General features: G+C 40.5%; 1 protein-coding gene and 1 long non-coding RNA gene across 3 annotated transcripts; one reads left to right on the top strand and one right to left on the bottom strand.

Moving 5' to 3' along the window:
* Positions 1-1,294: 1,294 nt before the first annotated feature.
* On the bottom strand, positions 1,295-7,439 carry LOC144308094 (uncharacterized). The gene is made up of 2 exons (XR_013374740.1): positions 7,190-7,439; positions 1,295-2,135 (listed from the first exon to the last, which is right to left on the bottom strand). It is a non-coding gene; the product is annotated as an uncharacterized LOC144308094 (long non-coding RNA).
* An 8,616-nt stretch (positions 7,440-16,055) lies between these two features.
* Positions 16,056-25,660, top strand: PBDC1 (polysaccharide biosynthesis domain containing 1). 2 transcript variants are annotated; one of them, XM_077888844.1, is made up of 6 exons: positions 16,062-16,393; positions 16,485-16,550; positions 17,770-17,829; positions 18,299-18,439; positions 19,421-19,532; positions 19,848-25,660. In XM_077888844.1, exons 1-6 carry the CDS (start codon positions 16,364-16,366, stop codon positions 20,099-20,101), a joined length of 663 nt encoding a protein of 220 aa, XP_077744970.1. In that variant the 5' UTR covers positions 16,062-16,363; the 3' UTR covers positions 20,102-25,660. The 2 variants fall into 2 exon arrangements, with proteins under 2 accessions (XP_077744971.1, XP_077744970.1); XM_077888845.1 differs by lacking the exon at positions 16,485-16,550 and having other exon boundaries at positions 16,056-16,416.
* Positions 25,661-26,818: the final 1,158 nt, after the last annotated feature.

Below are 26,818 nucleotides of genomic sequence, written 5' to 3'. Positions count from 1 at the left end.
CCATCGCAGGGCAATGGCAAGTCTATTCATTCAGTTGTTGTGCCAAAGACTTGAGAGTGATTCTTCACTATGCTGCTGTACTCACCCCTCATTTTCTTTTTTTCTTTTTAAGATTTTATTTATTTATTTATTTATTTATTTATTTATTTATTATTTATTATTAGAGAGAGAGAGAGAGAGAGAGAGAGGCAGAGACACAGGCAGAGGGACAAGCAGGCTCCATGCAGGAAGCCCGATGCGGGATTGGATCCCGGAATAATTCCGGGATCACGCCCTGAGGCAAAGGCTCAACCGCAGAGCCACCCAGGCGTCCCTCACCCCTTATTTTCAACCTGTCAGGAAATCCTGTGAGCTCTTTTTACAAAATATGTCCAGAAACTGACCACTTCTCTCCACCTCCACTGCTGGCATCCTGTTACAAGCCACCATCAGTTTTTTCCCCCTAGCTTGTTGAAATCGTTTCCTGACTTCTTTCTCTGCTTCACCCTCCCGCCCGCCACCCCTCTCCAAACTGCCCCACTGATAATCAATCCAGCAGCCAAAATACTGCTATTAAAACATATAATCAGATCGTATAATGCCTCTGCTTAAATCCAGCAGCTTTCGTTTCATCCAGGATAAATTAAGAGTCCTTATAATTGCCTACAAGGCCATATGTGATTTGTCCACTAGTTACCTCTCTTGTCTCGTAGTACTCTCCTCCTTTCTCATTCCCCTTTGGCCACAGTGACCACAAAGAAAGGGCTTTGGCACCATCTGTTCTTTCAGCCTGGAACATTCTTTCCCACAAATGTCTGCATGATTACCTCCCTCATGTCTTTTATGTCTTTGATTAAATGTCCCCTTTCAACGCGACTTACCTCTAAACATCTAATTTCAAATGCCCCTCCCCACCACACATACAATTCCCATTTACCTTGTCTTATTTTGTTCTTTTCTTGAATGCATTTTGTTCTTTCAACACATTATGTAATTTACTTCCTTATTCTGATTGTTTGCTTGTGTCTGCACACTAGAAGGCAAGCTCTTCAAAGCCAGGGTGGTGGTGGTGGTTGTTTAGTATGTATGTCTGATTGTTCACTCATTTGTCACAGTAGTGACTGGCATGTAGGAGGTGCTCAATAAATGTTCGTTGAATGAATAAATATGTATTACCAACATCCTCCATGTGCGTTCAACTTTTTTTAATCCAGTGAAGAGTGAGAGGGAGATGTTAATGTCCCCCACAAAATTGTTTCCCTCAATTTCCCCTTATGGTTGCACCATCATCGACAAAATCCCAAAGACAAAGAAAACTGTTTCTAACACGTATAATAGGCAGAGGATAAATAACCCTGAGGAACAAAAACAGACGATAAATAGCACACCAAACAGTGAAACAGACAAGCAAAGAAAACACATTAGGGCACCCACGAATCAATGAACACTGTTCACAAACAATTTGGTAGTGGTGGTGAGGGTAAGGAAACAAACTACTTTGTTCAACTGTGCTCACACAGGAGTGTTGTAAAAAAAAAAAAAAATGTCCATGAATGTTACTGTTGTATCTGAGAGGTGTTGGGACAGTGTTGGAGAGGAAGTTCACTCATTATACGGTAACCTCCCTTGGATGACTCCTGGGAGAAACCTACCTCAGGGAACAGCATAGTTATTCCTTCTGTGCAGGCATTCAGGTTTGACCTCAGGGATACTGTGACTCCTGTTGGTGATCACCTTTCCTCTTCTTTTTTTTTTTAAGATGTTATTTATTTATTCATGAGAGACAGAGAGGCAGAGACACAGGCAGAGGGAGAAGCAGGCTCCCTGCAGGGAGCCCGATGCGGGACTCAACCCAGGACCCCGGGATCACTGACCTGAGCAAAAGGCAGACGGTCAACCACTGAGCCACCCAGGTGCCCCAACTTTCTCTCTTTCTATTTAGGCAGCTTGAAACCGTAGATCCACATCTCTGGCCAACTGGCAGTAAATGCATAGAACCTTATGGCATGTGCTTTGTGTTCATCTGATTAGACTTCCACATTGTAATTTGGCCTTGATTTCCTCACCCAATATATTTATTGAAATCTTGATTTTCTTTTGCATTGATGTATTTTGTAAGCCGTGTGATTCCTCAGCTCAAAGCCTGCCGATGGCTTCTGATCTCACCCAGAGTAAAAAAAATAAAAAAAAAAAAAAAAAAAGAGAGAAGACTCAAATTAATAAAATCATGAATGAGAAAGGAGAGATCACTACCAACACCAAGGAAATACAAACGATTTTAAAAACATATTATGAACAGCTATATGCCAATAAATTAGGCAATCTAGAAGAAATGGACGCATTCCTGGAAAGCCACAAACTACCAAAACTGGAACAGGAAGAAATAGAAAACCTGAACAGGCCAATAACCAGGGAGGAAATTGAAGCAGTCATCCAAAACCTCCCAAGACACAAAAGTCCAGGGCTAGATGGCTTCCCAGGGGAATTCTATCAAACGTTTAAAGAAGAAACCATACCTATTCTACTAAAGCTGTTCAGAAAGATAGAAAGAGATGGAGTACTTCCAAATTCGTTCTATGAGGCCAGCATCACCTTAATTCCAAAACCAGACAAAGACCCCACCAAAAGGGAGAATTACAGACCAATATCCCTGATGAACATGGATGCCAAAATTCTCAACAAGATACTAGCCAATAGGATCCAACAGTACATTAAGAAAATTATTCACCATGACCAAGTAGGATTTATCCCCGGGACACAAGGCCGGTTCAATACTTGTAAAACAATCAATGTGATTCATCATATCAGCAAGAGAAAAACCAAGAACCATATGATCCTCTCATTAGATGCAGAGAAAGCATTTGACAAACTACAGCATCCATTCCTGATCAAAACTCTTCAGAGTGTAGGGATAGAGGGAACATTCCTCGACATCTTAAAAGCCATCTACAAAAAGCCCACAGCAAATATCATTCTCAATGGGGAGGCACTGGGAGCCTTTCCCCTAAGATCAGGAACAAGACAGGGATGTCCACTCTCACCACTGCTATTCAACATAGTACTGGAAGCCCTAGCCTTAGCAATCAGACAACAAAAAGACATTAAAGGCATTCAAATTGGCAAAGAAGAAGTCAAACTCTCCCTCTTCGCCGCTGACCCAAAAGCCTCCACCCCAAGATTGCTAGAACTCATACAGCAATTCGGTAGCGTGGCAGGATACAAAGTCAATGCCCAGAAATCAGTGGCATTTCTATACACTACCAATGAGACTGAAGAAAGAGAAATTAAGGAGTCAATCCCATTTACAATTGCACCCAAAAGAATAAGATACCTAAGAATAAACCTAACCAAAGAGGTAAAGGATCTATACCCTAAAAACTACAGAACACTTCTGAAAGAAATTGAGGAAGACACAAAGAGATGGAAAAATATTCCATGCTCATGGACTGGAAGAATTAATATTGTGAAAATGTCAATGTTACCCAGGGCAATATACACGCTTAATGCAATCCCTATCAAAATACCATGGACTTTCTTCAGAGAGTTAGAACAAATTATTTTAAGATTTGTGTGGAATCACAAAAGACCCCGAATAGCCAGGGGAATTTTAAAAAAGAAAACCATAGCTGGGGGCATCACAATGCCAGATTTCAGGTTGTACTACAAACCTGTGGTCATCAAGACAGTGTGGTACTGGCACAAAAACAGACACATAGATCAATGGAACAGAAGAGAGAACCCAGAAGTGGACCCTGAACTTTATGGCCAACTAATGTTCGATAAAGGAGGAAAGACTATCCATTGGAAGAAAGACAGTCTCTTCAATAAATGGTGCTGGGCAAATTGGACATCCACATGCAGAAGAATGAAACTAGACCACTCTCTTTCACCATACACAAAGATAAACTCAAAATGGATGAAAGATCTAAATGTGAGACAAGATTCCATCAAAATCCCAGAGGAGAACACAGGCAACACCCTTTTTGAACTCGGCCACAGTAACTTCTTGCAAGATACATCCACGAAGGCAAAAGAAACAAAAGCAAAAATGGACTATTGGGACTTCATCAAGATAAGAAGCTTTTGCACAGCAAAAGATACAGTCAACAAAACTAAAAGACAACCTACAGAATGGGAGAAGATATTTGCAAATGACGTACCACATAAAGGGCTAGTTTCCAAGATCTATAAAGAACTTCTTAAACTCAACAGCAAAGAAACGAACAATCCAATCATGAAATGGGCAAAAGACATGAAGAGAAATCTCACAGAGCAAGACATAGACATGGCCAACATGCACATGAGAAAATGCTCTGCATCACTGGCCATCAGGGAAATACAAATCCAAACCACAATGAGATACCACCTCACACCAGTGAGAATGGGGAAAATTAACAAGGCAGGAAACCACAAATGTTGGAGAGGATGCGGAGAAAAGGGAACCCTCCTGCACTGTTGGTGGGAATGTGAACTGGTGCAGCCACTCTGGAAAACTGTGTGGAGGTTCCTCAAAGAGTTAAAAATAGACCTTCCCTACGACCCAGCAATTGCACTATTGGGGATTTACCCCCAAGATACAGATGCAATGAAATGCAGGGACACCTGCACCCCGATGTTTATAGCAGCAGTGTCCACAATAGCCAAACTGTGGAAGGAGCCTCGGTGTCCATCGAAAGATGAATGGATAAAGAAGATGTGGTTTATGTATACAATGGAATATTACTCAGCCATTAGAAACGACAAATACCCACCATTTGCTTCAACATGGATGGAACTGGAGGGTATTATGCTGAGTGAAGTAAGTCAATCAGAGAAGGACAAACATTATATGTTCTCATTCATTTGGGGAATATAAATAATAGTGAAAGGGAATATAAGGGAAGGGAGAAGAAATGTGTGGGAAATATCAGAAAGGGAGACAGAACATAAAGACTCCTAACTCTGGGAAACCAACTAGGGGTGGTGGAAGGGGAGGAGGGCGGGGGGTGGGGGTGAATGGGTGACGGGCACTGAGGGGGGCACTTGACGGGATGAGCACTGGGTGTTATTCTGTATGTTGGTAAATTGAACACCAATAAAAAGAAATTTATTATAAAAAAAAAAAAAGGAAGCCCAGTTCTCGGCCTGTAAAGAATACCAGATTTAATTTCTGGCTAACTCTCCGGGGCTTCCTCTCCCCTTCACTCACTCTGCCCTACTCAAACTGGAATCAGCTTATACTTTTAATAAAATCTTCTGTTTCTGGGGTGATTGTGCCACATGATACATGCCGCAGCCACAGACTTTTTTTTTTAAACCCAGCTTTTGATGGCAAGTCTCCAAGTCTGCTTGCCCCTTGTGCATGCCAACATTTGAATAAAGCACATCTGTTGATCATATCCCCAAATGCTATGTATTTTGCTACTCTTTCCACCAATAGCATTGCTGGTGTACCTGTCTGGTCAGTACTAAATTCTTGTCCTACAGCTCACCCTCTGAGAAGAAATAGAGTCACCAGCCACCACTGAGACCATTAGATCCGTGATGACAGCTACCTTCTATCTTAGTGTATACATATTGCCTGCCAGAAAAAGAAGATCTGAGTCCATTTACTGGGGCCTTTCTACAAAACAACACTCATCACCCTTGTGGTCATTTATCTCTGGCTTTCTCCATCCATGTGAATCCACCAAACTTCCAAGGCTCCCTCCCCCAGCTTATCCAGTATGATCGTCCCCTCCCTACTTGGATAATTTCCCACAGCCTGCACTGCTAGCCCAAGATGGGGAAATGGAATACGCAATACAAGAGAGGCTAGACTTTCAGTGGCAATGTGGTATCGCCAAAGCCTTCTTTACCTAGAAGGATCCTGCCTAGAGGACTGATCCCCAGAGCCACGTGGGAAGTGCCCTGGTTAGGTCTAAACATTCTAACGACTGAATCCTTGGAAATCCAGGCCTCTGGAAATCTGTGGTATGGGATTTCATCAATTTGGAGGTGCACAGGAAAGCCAATGGGGCACAAATAGTTTGAGGGTCATGAGTTATTTATTACCGGAAGGTTCAGGGTCAAGGCCCAGAAGGTTTCTCTCTTTTGCTTCCTTCCACCTCAGGGAATGGCCTTAGGCAATGCCTCTGGAGCCAGTTCACTCAGTCTTCTCTGACCGGCACTGCCAGCCCTTCCTTCCAGATCTTGTTCTTGTGTTTAACCCACCATATGGACTTGACATCCTCACCAGGGAAAATTTGGAAATTGGGGAAAGTTACCAGGATGAATTAAAAAAAAAAAACACCATAATTCCACAACCAATGTATAGTCACTCTTAGTTCTTAATTTACTCCCCATGGGTCTCTTTCCTATGGGAGTAAGATAATATAGCACATAACCCACTACCATGAGATCCAGTGGTGTCCCTTGCTGCATCCCAGACATTGCTGTGTCTGGGAGCATGTGTGATGATCTGCAAAAATGATCTTCCTTCCCCCTACCCACTTACCCCCATCCTTCATGGAAAAAGATGGAAAAAGATGCTTAGCCCCAACATTAGTCAGGCAATAAAATATATATATATATATATATATTTTTTTTTATTTATTTAAATTCCGGTTAGTGAACATGCAGTGTAATATTAGTTTCGGGTGTCCAGTATTGTGGTTCAACACTTCCATACATCAACACCCAGTGCTCATCACAAGTGCGCTCCTTAATCCCCATCGCCTATTTAACCCATACCCCCACCCCACCCCCCACCTTCCTTCTGGTAACCATCAGTTTGTTCTCTAGAGTTAAGAGTCTGTTTCTTGGTTAGGCAATTAAAATAATTAGTCACAGTGAAATACCATTTCTTTTCTATCAGAGGACTATTTGATTTAGGGATGGAAAAGGACTAGGAAATGAAATCCTAAGGAAGAAAGAACCAGGAAGCCCAGCATGGCCCACTAACAGCACTGTGGCTGTGTGAGGGGAGTGGTGATATCCCTTACCCAGGTTGGTCCCCTGGCCCAGTTCCTATGGGACTGGATATGAATCCAATGAGGGGCTGAGAGTAAAAACCAGAAGAGTTGTTTCCATAATAAGAGTGATGAAGCAGTGCAAATCACTCAGCACAGGCCAAATGGCTTCCTTTCATGGTGGGTGACCACCATGTGCAACTGGTGGGCCTGTGGTCAGACCAAAGGATGCCCCTGTGCCACCAAGCACCACAGGAGCCACTCTCAGAGAGATCTGATACCTGGGTCCAGTGCCCTGGATTCTTTTGTAGATGCGGCTGAATAAAAACAGGGTTAACACCAGGTCAGCAGAAGAGGCTCATCGCCAATCTCATCCCTGCCTTTTTCTCTGGATGCTCCAGAACTCCTAGTGAGCTCTGAATCAACATATTCAGCAGTCCCAGCTGGGGTATGTGATGGCCACCAAGGTTATCACCAGGCTTAGGCATGGATGGACAGGCTCGATGGCATATCCGGACATATGATTCCGTATCTTCACCCGAGAATAGAATACAATGGAATGGAATGGAATGGAATGAAATGACAGAGGAGATCGGAAATATGGGCGTGGGGGAGGCTTAAGAGTGCTGTGATTAAAGAATTGATCCAAGTCCTAAATGACCAAATTGTTCTGATCATTTAGGAAAACACACACACACACACAACCGAAAGAAAATCTTCCACATTTCTAGCTGAGAAACTTTGTAGATGGGGCTTGGATTATCAAGTGTTAATAACATTAAAAACTGTTTTATGTTTCTATTAAAAATGTTCTGTGATTATGAGAAAGCAGAAAAGGAAAAAAGGAGCAGAGGAGGGACTCCTGGGTGGCTCAGTGGTTGAGTGTCTGCCTTTGGCTCAAGGCGTGATCCCAGAGTCCTGGGATCCGAGTCCTGCATCACGCTCCCCAGAGGGAGCCTGCTTCTCCTTCTGCCTATGTCTCTATCTCTCTCTGCGTGTCTCTCATGAATAAATAAATAAAATCTTAAAAAAAAGAGAAGGAGCAGAGGAAGAGGAGTAGAGAGAGGGAGGGAGAGAGAGAGAAACAGAGACACACACACAGAATAAAGACAAAGTAAGGAAAGAAGGGAAAGACAAATAAGAGACTATGTATAGAGACCGGCCACGGGCTTAGTTCATTTCTCTTCTTGAAACCCAGGGCTGCTGCCACTAAAGCCCAAAGTCCTGATGATAAGTTTCTGGTATTGCGCTTGCTTAGTGAAGCTCTCAGAGCTTCTGCTGAGGAAAATTTATGACCCACTGCAGCAAGACAGAAAACTTGCTGTTTTTTGGGGTCTATGCCCAACCAGTGTGACAGCCCTAGTTCACCCTAGCACCAGGAAGTTGCAGCTGGACCCCCAAGTACCATGGCTAACTTATGCCTATTTCTCCCCTTCATTGCCCCGAGCCTCCCTCTTCCGTAGCAGATGCGGAGCAAAGGAACGTTTGCAGAAAAAAAAAATTTTTTTTTCAGAGCCTTGGTCTGAGCTATGTCTGGAAAGTCCATGGCATCCTGAATGATATAGAATTTACTGAGCATTTATTAGGCTCCAGGCTTTGTTCTAAGAGCTCATATGTTCACTCATTATATAACTCCATCATTAAAACAACCAAGTGAGGCAAGCGCGACTATAACCTTCACTTTCGAAGTGAGGAAACCAAGGCTCCATGAGCCTTAGAAACCTACCTAAGGTCACACAGATCATAAAATTCAGGTGCCTCTGAATTAAAAGATGACATACTTTACTTTATTCATAAAGCATCATGGCCCTGAGGCTGAAGAGGAGAATAAGGTTGGTAATTTCCAAGGAGGAGGTGATTTTAAATCTGGCCTGATTTCAAATCACTTTGAACTACCCCTGCTGTACCTAGGGAGGCACCTTCTCTCTTAAACATCTACTCACAGACAGACAGACAGACACACAGACAGACACACACACACACACACACACACACACACCACACACACACACCACACTGACTGGCATGGAGCAGTCGGAGGCCCATGTGATCCAGACTCAGCAGTTCACAGAATGATTATTTCCTTACCCTTACTCATGAACAATATTAAATCAATACTCCCAGAATTTTCTTGGAAACTTAAGGCATCAGAAGCTTCCAACTTTAGCCCAGAATGTGTTCTCTTCAGTTGTACAGATTCCACCATCCCCTAAGGATAGCTTAGAGCCCCTCTCCATCTTCCCATAACGCCCTGGGTGTATTTTTATCAATCCATTCATGCAACAAAAAATCGTGGAACTTCTCTAATATATGTCAGCCACTGTATTTATTCCTTGTAATCTCTGTCATTCAATTACTACTATCTTATTTTTAATGATCAGTCTTAATGTAACAATACCTCTCACTAGGATGGGTGCCTTGTCACTATTATATACCTAGGGCTTAGCCACATATGGGCACACCTCTGAGTAGGCTCTCAACCAATACTGGAGATTGAATGGAAAATTTCATGAGGTATATACTTACTGCATGTAAAAAATTAGGAACACAAGGAGGAGATAAAATATAAACTAAATGGAATGTGAACCTCACTGTGGGTAAAGAGATAATGCCACATTGAAGGTGGAGTACCAAAAAGGGAGGCTCTTATAATACTTGCAAAGACACATGGGGATCCCTGGGTGGCTCAGTGGTTTAGCGCCTGCCTTCAGCCCAGAGCGTGATCCTGGAGTCTGGGGATCGAGTCCCGCATCAGGCTCCCTGCATGGAGTTTGCTTCTCCCTCTGCCTGTGTCTCTGCCTCTCTCTCTCTCTCTCTCTCTCTGTGTGTGTGTGTGTGTGTGTGTGTCTCATGAATAAATAAATAAAATCTTTAAAAAAAATCTGCAAACACACTTTGCAATATAAACCAGGGTCTGTACACTCAGATAAGAATATATCTTAGGCAGGATGGCAAAATAACATCCAGCCCTATAATGGGAGCCCCCTCTTCTTAGTCTCAGGTTTGCTTTATGGGTGGGGTGGGGGTGGGGGCCTGCCTATCATACTGTATGTAACACAATCCCCAGGCACACCAGGGACATTAGACACGAGGAGTGAAAGAGCATGAACATGAAAGTCCTTCCTTTTAGGAATGGACACCTTCTACTATGACTTGCTGGACTCTCCTATCTGTCTCTCAAGGTATTAGAAGTTCTGAATTCCCAAAACCTACCCAGGAGAAGTGTTGCTACTCCAGACCTACATACTTCCTAACTATGCATAGGTTTGAAGGGCCAACTTTGCCCACCAGTTGCCCTAGAGATAGCAGATTTTATTGGTGAATTCTGTTGACAGGACCCATCCCATATTCTGCAGGTCCCATTCATTTACAAGACATTGCCACTTTTGTTTTCAGACAAGGGCCATTTCAAGCAAGGAGACAAGAGAACATTTCTCAAATCCACCTCCCCGAAGGGTTGGCGTTGGGTGTATTTAAGGATAAGGGGTCAGGATGTCAAGGGGTATGTAGGGTTGAATGGAATATGCTGATTGCACATAGGGACAAAGGGGGGGGGTGTCCTCCTTTCTGAGCATGTGCATTTGGGAATCACGCCCCTTCATGAGACACATGTTCAGAAAATGGTGACATAAACATGATGAATGGGAGAGATCTTGGGTTTGTCGTCACAGAGGTTACTTTCGGTCCCTTTTGGCCTCTTCCACACGGCTGCAAGAATTCTTCCCGATTAAGTTCCAGTCTTAGTTAGTCTCATAGGTGGTTGGTCAACCACTGCGAAACAGACTCATAACTCAATCAAGTTAACCAGAGTTTCTTTAGGGTAGAACGATTAAACATTTGTTGATGTGTCGGTTTCACTTTCAATTTGTCAGGGGTTTGTTTTTGATTGTTTTTTTTTTTTTTTTTTTCTGGACAAGGGCCCTGAATTGTCTCATGGTCCCTGGTATAGTACTCAGGAATGATGCAGGCCTTCTGACTTTAAGTTGTGCTGCAGGTGGCAGCAGGGAGCAGCTCCTCCTTTCTTTCTACAGCTATTGTTGAATCACAAATAAAAGCAAAGTTTTCATACACTGAGCCGCTTTTCTAAATTAGGTTTCACACTACATCAATCTCAGAATAACTCTTCAAGTTGAGTATTTTTCTTTTCACTATTTGAAAAAGAGAAAGAGGGAGGGAAGGAGACAGGCAGGGGGTGAAGAGGGAGACAGACCCTGTACAAAAACAATAGATGGAAGAATTAAGACTCGATTCAAGGTCTAAGCTTATCACTAGTTGGCATTATGGATATTAAGTGGTGTTTCTTGAGTTTTCCTTCCTGAGAAGCAAATCTGTGACAAAAGAGCAGTAGCTGGAGTCCATGGCCAGCCTGGCAGCACTATCTTATCACAGCACCCCTGGGAACACTAGAGCTACTTTTGATGGTAATGGGGTGGGATGGAGGTGAGACTGTGGACATGACACAAAGCTGAGAGGGACTTATGGAGACTAGTGAATGCCCATACCTTTCCTTCAGTGAGGGTGGTGTCAATGTCATGATGTCAACCCTTCCTGGCCACTGTATCCCAAGACAGAGCAAGATTTTCAGGGACTTGTGAGTCTCTATGTCAAAAGGAATGCAGTGCATTGTGTTACCTCCTATAACAACTGTGTCAGATGGCCAGGATGGCATCTTAAGGGGCCATTGTATGTCCTCCTGACCACAAAACAGTCCTGGAATATGATCACCACATTCACACGCAACAGCTTCAGCAAGATGGCACCAGCCATCTCTTCTACCTGGCCCCTGTTACATTTTGTAAATCAGGTTTTCAGTTTTCACGGAACACACTCTCTCAGATGGTTTCTGACCACGACCCCAGCTTTTTATTCCCCTCTCAACTTTTAGTCACAAGTTTCAAGGCCAATCAAATTTGCTTTCCTGTCCTATAGTCCAATAGCCAAACAGTCCATGAGAACTACACCCTACAATACTATCTGCCTATTTAGCTGCTGGATTCATGTTTCATATCTCACTGACCTCATTGCCCCAGGACACTCTACCTCATACCATTTATGGCTTCCAGCCTGTGTGCATGAATTGGATTCTTTCTTACTTCTTTTTTTTGAAAAGCACTTTGTTATTTATTTATTTATTTATTTATTTATTTATTTATTTATGATTTTATTTATTTGAGAGAGAGAAAGAGAATGCACATGAGCAGGGGCGGGGGGCAGAGGGAGAGAGAGAGAGAAGCAGGCTCCCCGCTGAGGGCAGAGCCTGATGTAGGGCTCAATCCTAGGAACCTGAGATCATGACCTGAGCCAAAGTCAGACGCTTAACAGACTGAGCCACCCAGGTGCCACCAATAATACATTTATTATGCATGTTGCATAGATGCTTGCCAGTGACAGGTACTATGTAATTGTTGGGTTTAGGGTTCGGGATTTATCCACTAAGTCAAGTTTGTTCACATGTTCAAAACTTCTAAATTCTTATTAGGTAGTAGGCTGTTTGAGCAGTCAATTGCTGAGAGACGTGTTAAAATATCCCACCATTTTACTGGATTTGTCCGTTTATGCTTGTAATTCTTTCAATTTTTGGTTTATGTATTTTGAGGTGGTCTTACAGCAAGGTTTCTGGGACAAGTTCCAATCTGGAATAGCATCCTGGGGTCATGGTTGCACTCCCTCCTGGCCATAGAACACACCCCGTGGACACAATCACTCAAGATGCCATCTCTAACATCCTATCTTGGCATGAAGCACACTTACTATAAGATGACGCAAGTCAGCCCCGGTAGGTTTTATGAACCACATAATTTACAGGAATATTACAGGAAACACTTTTATTATCCAGATTTTATATTTTCATAGCAGACTAACTTAAATGGTTTCTGACCATAGTCCTATTTTTCCTCTCAACTTTTAATGACCAGTTTCAAGGTCCTTCAAGTTTGTCTCCCCATGTAGTCTGACAGCCACCATGACCATGTGATCCATATTTTTAAGGAGTATCTACATGGCTTTACCAACTGCAACTAGCGGCACTCACCCAACTGCCTTGCCAATGACAAACATATTTGATAATGGAAGTTGCTTCCATTGACGTGTAACGTCAGATGCCTTCTTCTACCCCATGGTACCCTAGCTCCAGCAATTACAGCTTTCATTTTCTCCACACCCCTGTTATCCCTGGCACTACAGATACCTCAGCACCTTAGTCAGGACTGGTGACACCTTTGGATCCATCCATGGCATGTCCATATTACCTGTCTTCGAAGGAAGCTGAAGGTCAACTCAGTGGTGCCCTTCCAGAAAAGAGAAAGAATCATCCCAGGTGAACTTCCATCTCCATGTTTCTTACCCCACACCCAAAGGTCTTTCTTCAATATAGTTCTTAAAGTCCACCAACTCTCTCCTTTTATGTTCCTGGCCCATCCTTCTTTCTCTTATTTTAGTAACCAGCTACCTTGAGTCCATCTGAAACAATCGGTGTGAGTGCAAAGGCCAATGCTTATTTTGATAGCTCTGCCTGGCCTGGCAATGGGAAAGGCCCTGGATGACAGTTTGATCTGCTGCTGTTTGCGGGTACAGAGCAATTGGCTTTTCCAATCTTGTGAGAACCTCAATTCCTGGTCCGGATGAACCTTGAGGACATTCTACTAAGTGGAATTAGCCAGTCACAAAAAGACAAATACTATATGACTGCCCTTGTATGAGGTATCTAAAGTAGTCAAATTCATAGAAACAGAAAGTAGTATGGTGGTTGCCAGGGACTGGGGGGAGGGAAAAATGGAAGTTGTTGTTTAATGGGTGCAGCCTTTCAGTTTTGCAAGAAGAACTAGTTCTGTTGCACGGCGGTGTGGATACACTTAACACTCTTGAACTGTATACTTAGAAATGGTTAAGGGGGTCAACTTCTCTGTCATGTGTATTTCACCACAATTTTAAAAAGTCCCTGGACCTCCTGTCTCTTTCTAGCTTCAACTCTTTAGAAGAACTTCCTATGGTCATTGCCATCTCTTCTTTAACCCCCACTCCCTTCTCAACCCACTGCCATCTGACTTCTGCCCTCACCATTCCACTAAGCCTGCTCTTGCTATGGTTGTCAGTGACCTCTCGATATTTGTGGGCTTAATGTACTCAACCCAGGGGATTGGACACTATTCACCTTTCTCTCTCCTCTCTCTCTCTCTCTCTCTCTCTCTCACACACACACACACACACTCACTTTTTCTGCCTTTTTGCCTCTTCATAAATAGTTCTTTGTGAACTGATCTTTGTGTCTTTGAATTCTTCAGAGTTTCCTTTGAACAGCTCAATTAAACCTAAAGAAACAGCTATAAGATGTATATCTCCGGTCAGATCTCCCTCTAACCAGTCAGTTCCATCTGAATGTCCCATTGGCTCTTCAAACTCAACTCCTCAAATTAAACACCATCATCCCTCCTCTCGCTGTTTTTTAAGCTCAATGCATGCATTTCCACATCTTATCCTGAAATTTGGGACTCATACTGGAATCCTGATTCTTCTATATCTCTCATATCCAATTAGTCAAAAAGCTCTATGGATTCTAATTCCCTTGTTATTTCTCAGAATTCATATCCAAATACATTTCAACTCTTATTTTGATGTAATTTTTGTGTTTGGTATAAGATATTGGTCCAGGGTACCTGGGTGTCTCAGTCGTTTAATTGTCTGCAGTTGGCTCATGTCATGATCTTAGAGTCTTCAGATGGAGCCCGTGTTGGGCTCCCTGCTCAGCAGGGTGTCTGCTTCTCTCTCCCTATGCTCCTCTCTGTCCCTCTCATGTTCTGTCTCTCTGAAATAAATAAAAAAAAATTATAAATAATTTTTAAGTAAACAAAATATTGGTCCAGTTTGATTCCTTTCTATGTAGCTAACCAGTTTTCCCAACACCATTTATTGAAGAGACTATTGTTTTCCCATTGTATATTCTTGCTTCCTTTATTTTAAGTTAATTGACCATATATGCGTGGGTATTTCTGAACTCTCTGTTTTTTTCATTGATCCGTATGTCTATTTTTATGCCAATATTATGTTGTTTAGATTATTATAACTTTGTAATATAGTTTGAAATCCATGAATGTAATGACTCTAGCCTTCTTAGTTTTTCTCAAGATTGCTTTTGTTGTTCAGGACCTTTTGTAGTTCCACACATATTTTAGGATTGGTTGTCCCATTTTTGTGAAAAATTTTATTGCAGTTTTTTTTAGATATTGCACTGGATCTGTAGATTGCTTTGGGTAATATGGATATCTGAGCAACGGTGATTTTTTTCTATCTTTGATAGTGGAAAATCTTTCCATTTATTTGCGTCTTTTTCAATTTCTTTAATTACTGTCCTATATTTTTCAGTGTGGAGGCTCTTACTCTCCTTGGTTAAATTTATTTCTCGGTATTTTATTGAATTTGGTACAATTGGTAAATCAGATTATTTTCTTACTACCTTTTCTGATAATTCATTGTTAATATATAAGTACACAACATATATTTGTATACTGACACACTGCAACTTTACTGAACTCATTGGTTCCGGGTTTTTTGTAGGAGTCTTTAGGGTTTTCTATATATAAAATTATGTAGTCAGGGCACCTGGGTGGCTCTTTGTTCTCCAGGTGCCTTTCCACATGCACTCCCCACTCTCTGGAGTGTCCTTCCCTGCCTGCTTTGCCTGCTTTGTTGGTTACCCTTCATGTTTCAGTTTATGTAACCTCTATTTCTGCTCCTATAGTACATGACGGTATTTAGTGATGAACACTTTATATGCTATCTCACTGTATGTGTTTCTTTCAAAACAGGGACTAAATTCTTCATCCCTCCACTCCACTGCCTTACAACACGCTTGTTTGTGATGGACTCCCTCCTTGGGAGTACTGGAGCGGGGCGGGGAGTGCCCGCTTGCAGATGGAGAGTGTGAATCCGAATCTCTGCTGGTTACTCAGCGCAGTGGGCACGCGAAAGCTTTAACTCAGGTTTTGCGCATGATCACCACCGATATTTTTTTTTAAATTTATTTATGAGATTCACACACGGAGAGAGAGAGACAGACGCAGAGACACAGGCAGAGGGAGAAGCAGGCTCCATGCACCGGGAGCCCGACGTGGGATTCGATCCCCGGTCTCCAGGATTGCGCCCTGGGCCAAAGGCAGGCACCAAACCGCTGCGCCACCCAGGGATCCCTCACCACCGATATTAATGAGCATTCAACCACCTGTGAAGCCCGGAGTATCCCAGTCTATGCCGCCAGTCTGCGCAGCAAGGAATACCTGAGTGCGTGCAAGGCGGATGAGGAGGGGCCAAGGACAAATGCCCCCAGGCGATGGAGGCTGCGCGCAAGCGCAGCCGGAAAGAGAGCCACTCTTGCCGGCCCTCCTTCCTTTTCCAACAGGCTGCATACACTGCGCGCAAATAGTCATTTCCGGGAAACTGGTGCTGGCTTTGTGGGGCTCAACATGGAGACGACTAGGGGAACTGCTGAGCCGGTGAGACGCTGCTTTGGGGTCGGGTGAGTGGGGAAGTCAAGTCGGGTCGAACTTTGAACTCCCTCTCTCCCCTTTCTTTCCCCCTTTCCAGGTTCCCGGGGAACTGGTGTCTGTGGCACATGCTCTTTCTCTCCCAGCCGAGTCTTATGGCAATGATGTGAGTATGACTCACCCCCAGCTCCCACACACCCAGCTAGCCTGGCGTGTCTGCAGGGCCTGCCACGAAATCGTAACCCGCTGATAGCTGTGAACCCTCATCATGCCCTCCAGAAACCGCGCTTTTTCATGCATTCTAACATTTTTGGTCCACAAACCCAGAATAAATGCAGGTGGAAGTAGTTCCCCTACTTTTCTCGCTAGAACCACCTGAAGCTTTTTTTTATCTTCCAATGTCCAGGTCCCAAAATATACTAATGAAATCAAAATATCTAGGGGGGGCAGTGAATGTCAGAAATTAGTATTTTTTAAAGATTCCCGAGTAATTGCATTATGCAGTAAAGTGACGCTGAATTATGGTATGTCTTGTTTAGATCCTTAAGAAGAAAGCATATAATATTTTTGAGACAAGACACAGGGACATGAGAATAGTAGTAACACTCAAATAAAAATGTGATTGATGTATGTTACATTAGGGTATAAGATCTAAAGTTTAGCCAAAAAAGAAACCTCTAAGAGCTGAGAAAGTAGAGGAAGATTTCACTGAGAAAGTGAATCTCTAACTGGATCCTCCAAGTATAATTGGACAAATGACATGGTATAAGGCATGGAGATAAAAATGCAAATGGCTTTGCTGAGGTCAATGAAAATACATCATCTATTTGGAGTGGGAGATTGAAGTGGAACAGGTGGTGGGTACTTGATAAGGCTTACTTATAACCTATCCTGCTTCACAATACTGATTTAATTTTAAGTGTAATGGATTGGGAATTGGCTATTTGATAAACACAAATGATGATTATATTACAGTATTGAAAGTGAAGGGTGTTTCACTTCCATTATCTTACTTTGTTCTTCCAACAACTCAGTGATAATATGTGAATATACTGTGTCAGTTTTACAATGGTTTAATTCATTTCTCAGAAGGCAGTCTATCTACTGCTTTATATAGTCTCCCACACTTTCACTAGCTGCTGGAAAAAGAGCCAGTGGCTTATGCCATTGATTAGACTGTGCAAGCAGCTTCTTTTGGTAGGCAGTTTCCTTCATAAGGACAAAAGTTTTATATTTTCCAAATCCATTAGAGCAGTTTTTATCCATTGACAGTAACACCAAGTTTGGCAGTGTTGACATTAACTAGACATCCACAGACATCCTTAATTTGTTCTCTAGTAGCAGGATTGGGAGATTCTAACCTGGTATTCCTTACTCTTTTGCAGCCTGATATCGAGATGGCTTGGGCCATGAAAGCAATGCAGCATGCTGAAGTCTACTACAAGGTGAGTTGTCTGTCTTCCTTATTAAGGAGAATGAAACATGTAATTGTAGCGTGTGGTTCTTCACTAATCACTATTCTCAGCAAGTTAAACATATACATTTTGGAGATTTTACCCAAAGAGAATAAGGGGGAGGTGGAAGTGAATTTTGTTTTGACAATGGGGAGTTGTACTTCTTTGCCTGGTGTTCTGATGCTAACCAGTAAAATGATCATAGCCCATAGTGGGCAACTAGTAAATGTTTGACAACTGAATGAACAATTCACAGAGGGCAATAACCAGCCAGTACTGGGACTACAAGGGTGTGAATGGGTAGCAAGGACTGTAGTATATTATGGCCCTTGAAAACTATGTTATGATTTCATTTGTCTGTACTTCCTAATAATTCTTCTGCCCTTAGAACCATAAAGATTATCTGGGGAAGGGGGGATAGAAGTGTAAATTAGAGACTATGTTATCTTATGTCTGGCAGCTGATTTCATCAGTTGACCCACAGTTCCTGAAACTCACCAAAGTGGATGACCAAATCTATTCTGAGTTTCGGAAAAATTTCGAGAAACTCAGGATAGATGTGTTGGATCCAGAAGAGCTCAAATCAGAGTCCGCTAAAGAGGTAAGAATTCTCTCAAATATTGCCTAACATCTGACCAACAGTTATTTATTGTAAATATATTTTTATACATTTAAAATTTTTTCAGTACTAATTTTTAATGAAATATGTAAAGAACCAGCCTTTTATGTAATTATAAGCAACTAATAAGTAAATTATGAAATGAAATAAATGTTTTTCTGGTTTATAAGTTTTTTATGTTCATTGGATCTATTTTTTCTTTTCTTCTTTTTTTTTTTTTGACTTGGACATTGCATCCTTTCCTATCCAGCCCTTTCAGGGGAAGAGGAACAAATTTACTTCTGTCAGTAGTTTAGTCAGAAGGCTTGGATGGATAATTAGTAAATAGGGTACGGAGAGGTGATTAAATTCTCTGGATTTAAGTTCACATTATCATGGGCCTTGGATAATTGGAAATCTTATGTTTCCCATTGCTGACCTGATTATCATACTTTTACAGTGTGCTAAAATTCTTACAGTGGAGAAAGTATTTCCCTGAGAGTAGGTCCTTGGTTTATGAAAAATGTAAACTTTTAACACTGTTACTGTTAACCGTTAACTCTGTTACTGATCTTTGGAAAATTACCTCTAGTGAATGGACTTCTTTCTTAAATTTTAACTTTGTATCTTTGTGCCAGATTCCTGCTGCCTTTGTCTCCTTTGTGCTTCAGTGGAGATGAATAACTATTTTTGGCTGAGTTAACCAATAACTTAAAAACAAAACAGAATATATTTAAGAAATCATATTTTAATTCTGTAGTCAAGGATTTAAATATTTTGTCAAGTTAAAATATTGTTCATGTTGGGAAATATAAAGACAATAAATAACATAGACACTCAATGCTAGTGAAAGTAGAAATCAACTCAGTCCTAGTCTCTTTCACCACGGGTATTTTCCTTACTGAGGAAGTGGAGTTCCTTCTCCTGGCATGACTTTACCAGCCTCCTGCATTTATCAGCTAAGGCATCTTTTTGCCTTTATAGAAGTGGAGACCATTCTGCTTGAAGTTTGACGGGGTTGTAGAAGACTTCAACTATGGTACTTTGCTGCGACTGGATTGTTCTCAGGGCTACACTGAGGAAAACACCATCTTTGGTGAGATTCTTGCCTCTGGAATTGTTTCTGTATAAGGAGAGTGAGGGATCTGGTTTTACTGATGAATTAGTGACGTGAATAATTTGGGAATCATTTGTTATATATTTAAAGGTCATGTTACTGTTTGTTGAATAACTGTGAGATAAGATGGTTAAGTATTTTCAGCCTCATTTAACAAGATTAGAATTCCATATCTCTGAAGTTTATGACTGTACTGGAATGCTTTGATGTTAGTTCAGCTTTGTCAATAGATTTCCAGTGGGTTTAGAGAAGTAACTGGGACTAAGACAATAATCAATTCTATTCACCTTTCAGCCCCCAGGATACAATTTCTTGCTATTGAAATTGCTCGGAACCGGGAAGGCTATAACAAAGCAGTTTACACCAGTGTTTATGACAAAGAAGAAGAGAAAGAAGGCAACCATGGAAGAGGGAAGGGAGCTGACAGTGCACAGGCAGAAGAGAAAGGAGCCAACAGAGAAAGAGAAAAAGCAAAAACCAACAAAGGAGAAGAAAAAGAGAAAGAAGCCAACAAAGAAATCCACAAGAGTAGTGAAATAGCTATGTAAAGTAGACAGGGAATAGCACTCTGGAAGCTATGACTCAGCTAAGTCTACAGATACCATGATGCCACTTGCACAGACCCCTGTGGTTAAATGTATGTCCAGGGCACCTGGGTGGCTCAGTGTTTGAGTGTCTGCCTTTGGCTCAGGGCGTGATCCCAAGGTTCTAGGATCGAGTCCCGCATTGGGCTCCCTGCAGGGAGCCTGCTTCTCCCTCAGCCTATGTCTCTGTCTCTGTCTCTGTCTCTCTCTCTCTCTGTGTCTCTCATGAATAAATAAATAGAATATTTTAAAAAATAAATGTATGTCCTTGTGCAATTGAAAGACCTATAGCCTAATAATCAAGAGCTACTCTGCTTGTTCTCTTGTATGAACCAGCTTAAAGACTTTTAGTAGGGTTTTAGTTGAGTGTTTTTTGGTTCTCACCACTGGTCAAGTAAGAAATTTTATAAATAAATTTCTTTGGGTTCTTATGACTATATCTATAATTGACTTTTTTAAAAAAGATTTATTTATTTATTCATTCAGAGAGAGCGAGAGAGAGGCAGAGACACAGGCAGAGGGAGAAGCAGGCTCCATGCAGGAAGCCCGATGTGGGACTCGATCCCGGGTCTCCAGGATCACACCCCGGGCTGCAGGCGGCGGTAAACCGCTGCGCCACCAGGGCTACCCATCTATAATTTACTTTTAAAAGACATTTCAAAGTATGTGACACTTCAGATTTTTTTCAGGCATATGATCTCTTTGTCATATTTCTATATCTGTTTTTAAATGCTTATGATTGTTTCCTATAGTGAAGTTTCCTCAAACCTGTTGTAAGTTGTATATGGTTTTGGGATTAGAAGTTCCTATGTAAGAATTGACTCCTGCTATTTGAGTAAGTATAGTTTTCTGATTTTCTTTGATATATCTGGCAAAATATTTGATGAATACTCTATGGAGATAAAGCTGGGGCCTGAACCTGTCAGAGTAGTGAATGTAGCCCAATTCACATTAGAAGAGCAGGAAATGACCTCCTTAGTACCTGCTTCTCTTCTGGTATACAAGTTGTTACCTGAAAGCTAGCAGAAATTAATAATTAAATATAAAGCCTGGTAGAGTGACATCCCTTTCATAAAACTATGGAAAATAGCATACATTCACATAGTAACATAAAATGAACATTTTTAAATGATATTTTGTCAGACTCCAACAATAGACTAGTTGGTTTTCTATAGATGGAGGGGTTTCTTTTCATCTAATGACTTTTAGGAGTGCATGTTTCAGTTATCTTTACATATGTATAAAGGTTTGTGCATGTCCCTGTAGATGTGCTGACCTTGATTGCTAAAACTATTTAGAAGAAGCCACAGTGTTTATAGTGCATACATTAAATAGTCTTAAAACTCTAATCACATCACGATCATTCAAGAAAGGATCTTTCAGAGCACAGAAGGGGGAGAAGTGAGGCTTTTTTCCCCAGGGGACAGAAGAAAAATAAAAGTTAAACTTAATTGATGAATTATTTTCTAGGCAAGAGCTGAACTAGACAACAATTGTGCAGAAAGCAAATAGGTTTCTCTATGGATTCTTTTCAGCCAATTCTTAAAAGTATTTAAAACATTTGTTAGACTTTTCATCTTATAAAAAAATGCTTTTAAATGGGTAGCAGAGTGTTACTTTATACTAGACAGACTTTAAAGTCAAGAACTACTTTGCTTTATTGACTTTCTCTAGCTTATACATTCTTAAATATCCATGAACATGTGTCCATACATGTTGCTTGAGGACCTGGGGAAGAATAAAGATTATGTATACAGTTCTGCCTATGGTGGCCTTTTCCAGGTTATTAACCAGCAAGAAAACTGTCTTAATTACTTCCTTTTGATTTTATGGAGAAAAGAAATAAATCATTGAAAGCCTACTTTAAAGCAAGAAGCATCTCTGTCCAAGAACAAGGAAATACAAACTGGGAAAAGGGAGGGAAATAAGAACATGGAACACTTCAGCAGCACTGTAAGGACAGGAATCCAATACAGCATCCAAGGTCAAAGGGGAGAATGGGCAGAATTCTTAAGATGGCCTCAAGATTTCCACCCCTTGCATACATGCTCTGTATAATTCACTCCTGCATTTATGTTACTAACCATTTAATTTTGAATTAATCAAAAGGGAGATTATCCTAGGTGTGTCTGGCCTAATCACATGAGTCCTTAATTGAGACAAGCAGCGGAAGATACTCACCTATTGGTCTTAAGCAAAAAACTGTGTTGTGAGACAAGGGAGCCATGTGGCAAGGATCTGAAGGTAGCCTCAGGGAGCTGAGAAGGCTCCTGGGTTGACAGCCAGCAAGAAAACGAGAATTTCACTCCACAGTTGGAAGGAACTAAATTATACCAACAACCAGCGAACGTGGAAGAGGACCTCAATTCTCAGATAAGCTTGCAGTCCTGGCTGATACCATGATTTTGGTCCTGTGAGACCCTGAGCAGAGGACGCAGTTAAGCTGTATCTGGATTCCTGACCCACAGGATTGTGAGATAGTAATGGGTGTTGTGTTAAGCTACTAATTGTATGGTAATTTGTTATGGAGCGGTAGAGTACTGCTGCAGACGCTGGTACTGGAAGTGGAGTGCTGCTATATCAAGTACCTAAAATGTGGGGGTGTTTTTGGAATTAGGCAGTGGGTGAAGATTGGAGGAATTTTGAGGAGTATGATAGGGAAAGCCTAAATTTTGCTTTAAACAGTCTGTCAGTAGTAATACGGACTTTAAGGATGCTGTAGGCAAAGGCTCTAAAAGAGGTAAGGAACATGTTGGAAACTAGAAGAAAGGGAATCCTTTTAGTAGGTGATAGCATTGTGGCTAGAGTCCTGGAAGTTTGGGCTTTGAACCTTGCTTTGAATTATTTGGGAGATGTTATCAAGCCAGGCTTGATATGGTATGTAAACATCTATGATTTATTCAGAATGTGATACCATTCCAGTTATTTATCTCCATGATATCTTTTGGAGGCAGGGAAAGGGCAGAGACTAATTTTGACATTTACACAAGGGAAAATTACAATCATTTAAAAAATTTAGGCCACTAAATTTCTGGTAATTTGTTGCAACAGCAATAGGAGACTAATAAAGAGACATTCACTGCACTGTCATTATTTATTTTGAAACTATAGTTTATTTTAATTTTTTTTAATTTATTTTTTTTAATTTATTTTTTATTGGTGTTCAATTTACTAACATACAGAATAACCCCCAGTGCCCGTCACCCATATAGTTTATTTTTAAAATTATTTTATTTATTCATGAGAGAAACAGAGACAGGCAGAGACATAGGCAGAGGGAGAAGCAGGCTCCCTGTGGGGAACCTGATGCAGGACTCAATCCCAGGACTCTGGGATCACACCCTGAGCTGAAAGCAGACGCTCAACCACCGAGCCACCCAGGCATCCCTGAAACTATAGTTTTAAAGAAAAATGTTGTTCCAGATGATTGGAGACATGAACTGCACCCAAAGCAAGTTTCAATGATTCTAAACCATTTTGAACGTACTCTTCAAAGGAATTCCTGTAGCTGAGTCTGTGTGCATTAGTTGCCATTAATATAATTGGGAGTTATCAGAATTTACTTATAAGTAACAATACAATGCTTAGTAGTAATGAGTATGTGCTATTTGAAGCTTACATATATATTAATAAAACTCAACAGTAACTTCATCATGTGTTTAGACCTTAGACAAAATACTTTTCTGGAGAGCTGTATTTTATCACTGACATTTTTTAAAATTGCCAGATCATGGTGATAATTCAAACAGACCAGTATTTTGTTGGTTTTATTGATGTTTTTAAATTTTCTACAGATTATACTTTTTTTGCTTGCACACAATGCGGATGATTCTCACTATCTCACATTGGTACACCACAATTATACATATTCTTATTCAGATAAATAATCAATATCTTAAGAATTCAAAATTAAGGAATGTATGTATGTTATGTGAACGGCCATTTTCCCATGCCTACATATTTCTATCTCTAGAATTTTAGATGCTTTACAGATGTCAACATGATGTTGGTCTCCTGAAGTGTACTGCTTTCACATGATGACCATTTATAGGCCTGGCTAGCTTTAAATTTTTCCTACTCAGGCTTTCTCTGATTTCCTCAATATAAACTGCATTTTCGGGGCACCTCGGTGGCTCAGTCAGTTAAGCAAGCAACTTGATTTTGGTCAGGTCATGATCTCTATGTCCTGAGATTGAGCGGCAAGTCAGGATCAGCACTCAGCGGGCAGTCTGAAGATTCTCTCTTTCCCTCTACCCCTGTCCCCACTCACACACACTCTCTCTAAAATAAATAAATCTCTAAAATAAATAAATAAATAAATTATATATGTATATAAGTTGTATTTTCTTTAAGTATGTTTTCATTTTATAAAAATTAAGATTGAATTGGGGCACCTAGTTGGCTCAGTCAGTGGAGCATGCAACTCTTGATCTCATGGTTGTGAGTTCAATCCCCACGTTGGGCATAAAGCTTACTTAAAAAAATTAAGTGAATCATAAAGTAATTGGCCCTCCATCTCATAATGGTAGTGTTGGGATTCAGATTCATATCTTTTGGTTATGAATCTCATTGTTTTTCCAAATCCCACTCTAGATTCAGCTCCTTGCTAGAATAGAGACAAATAGTTTGAGTAAGGAATCAATGTATTTAGTAATCATAGGTAAGAGCATCCTAGTGTGGATTGTTGTACTGAACTAATTTAAGCTCCTCAAAATTTTTGTAATTTCTCTTTGTCTTTTTCCTTCTTATCTCTGCAAGAGACTCCTTGTTCCATATGCAACTCAGACTTGTTTAAAAAAGATTATAGTATAATCATTTTAGTATATCTGTATGTTGGCAAATTGAACACCAATAAAAAAAAAGACATGTCAGGTGGGCAGTAGAAAAAAAAGTATATAACTGTAATGTTCAGTTTCATAATTATGCTTTAATTTCTTAACCTTCCTATGAACTGAGATTTGGCTGGTACATTTCCCTCAAGTGTTTTGTAGGGTTTTTTTTAAGGCTTTACTCTGTCTTTCTGAAACTCATATAAGTTTTTCAGGATAAATCACTGGAAGCTCCTCTAATAGATTATTACTGGTTGGTCTTTACATTGAAAAGAGCATAAAGGAAACAAAAATGCCTTAACTTAAAGAAGAATAAGCTTTTGCAACTGGAAGTTATCTCAGAAGTCTAATACAAAAATTGTGTTTATGTGGTGAAAAAACAAGGCACTAAATAATGTGCTTTACCCGATTGAAAAATCCTCTATGTATGTAAAGATAATTTATTAATTTACTTACTATCCTTCCTTTTACACTAAGAACACCCACCAAGACATCATTCTGTAAGGTTTCCTTTGTCCTAGATATACCCTGCACAGGATGCTTTCTTCTAGAAAACAGTTTTAAAATACTCACCATGCTTCTCCTTGATTTAGGATTCTTCTGATGTCCTTTCGGTTTACACAAAAATCTGGCCAAATTTATACAATTCTGAGAATTTGGATAATGTTTAAAATAAAAATCAAATTATTGAAAATTCCCATGTTTTTGGCTATTTTTTAATTAAATATTTATTAAGGGAAACAAGGCTTCTATAAAGTTTGTCAATCTTAAGGTCATTTTTCTTCCACAAAGTCACTAAAGGCCTATATGTTGTCATTTGGTGTAGGGAAGATAAACAAGGGAATTCTTTCTGCCTCCAGCCCCTGGCATCCATTGAAATAAGTTGATTGCCTCTTCATCCTGGATAAGATTATGAACTTAAGGACACTTGCTTACCTGCCCATCTCACATCAATGGTGCATTTATTTTAAATTATCTTTTTTGGGATGCCTGGGTGGCTCAGCGGTTGAATGTCTGCCTTTGGTTCAGGTTGTGATCCCGACTCTGGGATTGAGTCCTGAATTGGGCTCCTTGTGAGGAGCCTGCTTCTCCCTCTGCCTATGTCTCCGCCTCTCTCTGTGTGTCTCGTGAATATATAAATAAAATCTTTAAAAAATACATATCTTTTTTATTATGGATATTTTAAACATACACAAAAGTAGAAATAATAGTATAAGGAACCCATAAATACCTGTTACTCAGATTAGTTATTAACATTTTGCCACATTTGCTTTATTTAACCTTTTTTTATTGAAGTGTTTTAAAACAAATCTCAGACATCATATTATTATTTTTTTAAATAATAAATTTATTCTTTATTGGTGTTCAATTTGCCAACATACAGAATAACACCCAGTGCTCATCCCGTCTTATTTAACCACTATATATTTCATTGTGCATCTCTAAGACATGGATACTTTCTTATATAATTGTAATAATAAATAATATTTTTAACTGATATTCAATGATAGCAAAACTTAAAAGTGCATATTACAAATGATACTCAGGAAATAGTCCTTTAGAGTATATTTAAGGAATAGGTTGACTGACGTATGAGTAACAGGATATATTTATGTGTACAAGAGAATTGGTAGATGAGATTAAAAATATGTATTTGATTCACTGTGGGCACTAATAATGAGCCATAGATACTGAGCTAGATGTCTTACATACATTTTATCCCTAACATATAGGCCTTATTAACCACATTTTACACATTAGGAAATTTAGACTTGAAGAGATTTTAAGTCCTGGGTTGCAATTTTAGATTTAATTTAGGTAGTAGTGGCTAGATATTGGAAGTTAATTTTAA

The sequence above is a fragment of the Canis aureus genome, chromosome X (genome assembly GCF_053574225.1).
Source record: "Canis aureus isolate CA01 chromosome X, VMU_Caureus_v.1.0, whole genome shotgun sequence".
Taxonomy (NCBI): domain Eukaryota; kingdom Metazoa; phylum Chordata; class Mammalia; order Carnivora; family Canidae; genus Canis; species Canis aureus.
This window is presented reverse-complemented; position numbering and strand designations above follow the sequence as displayed.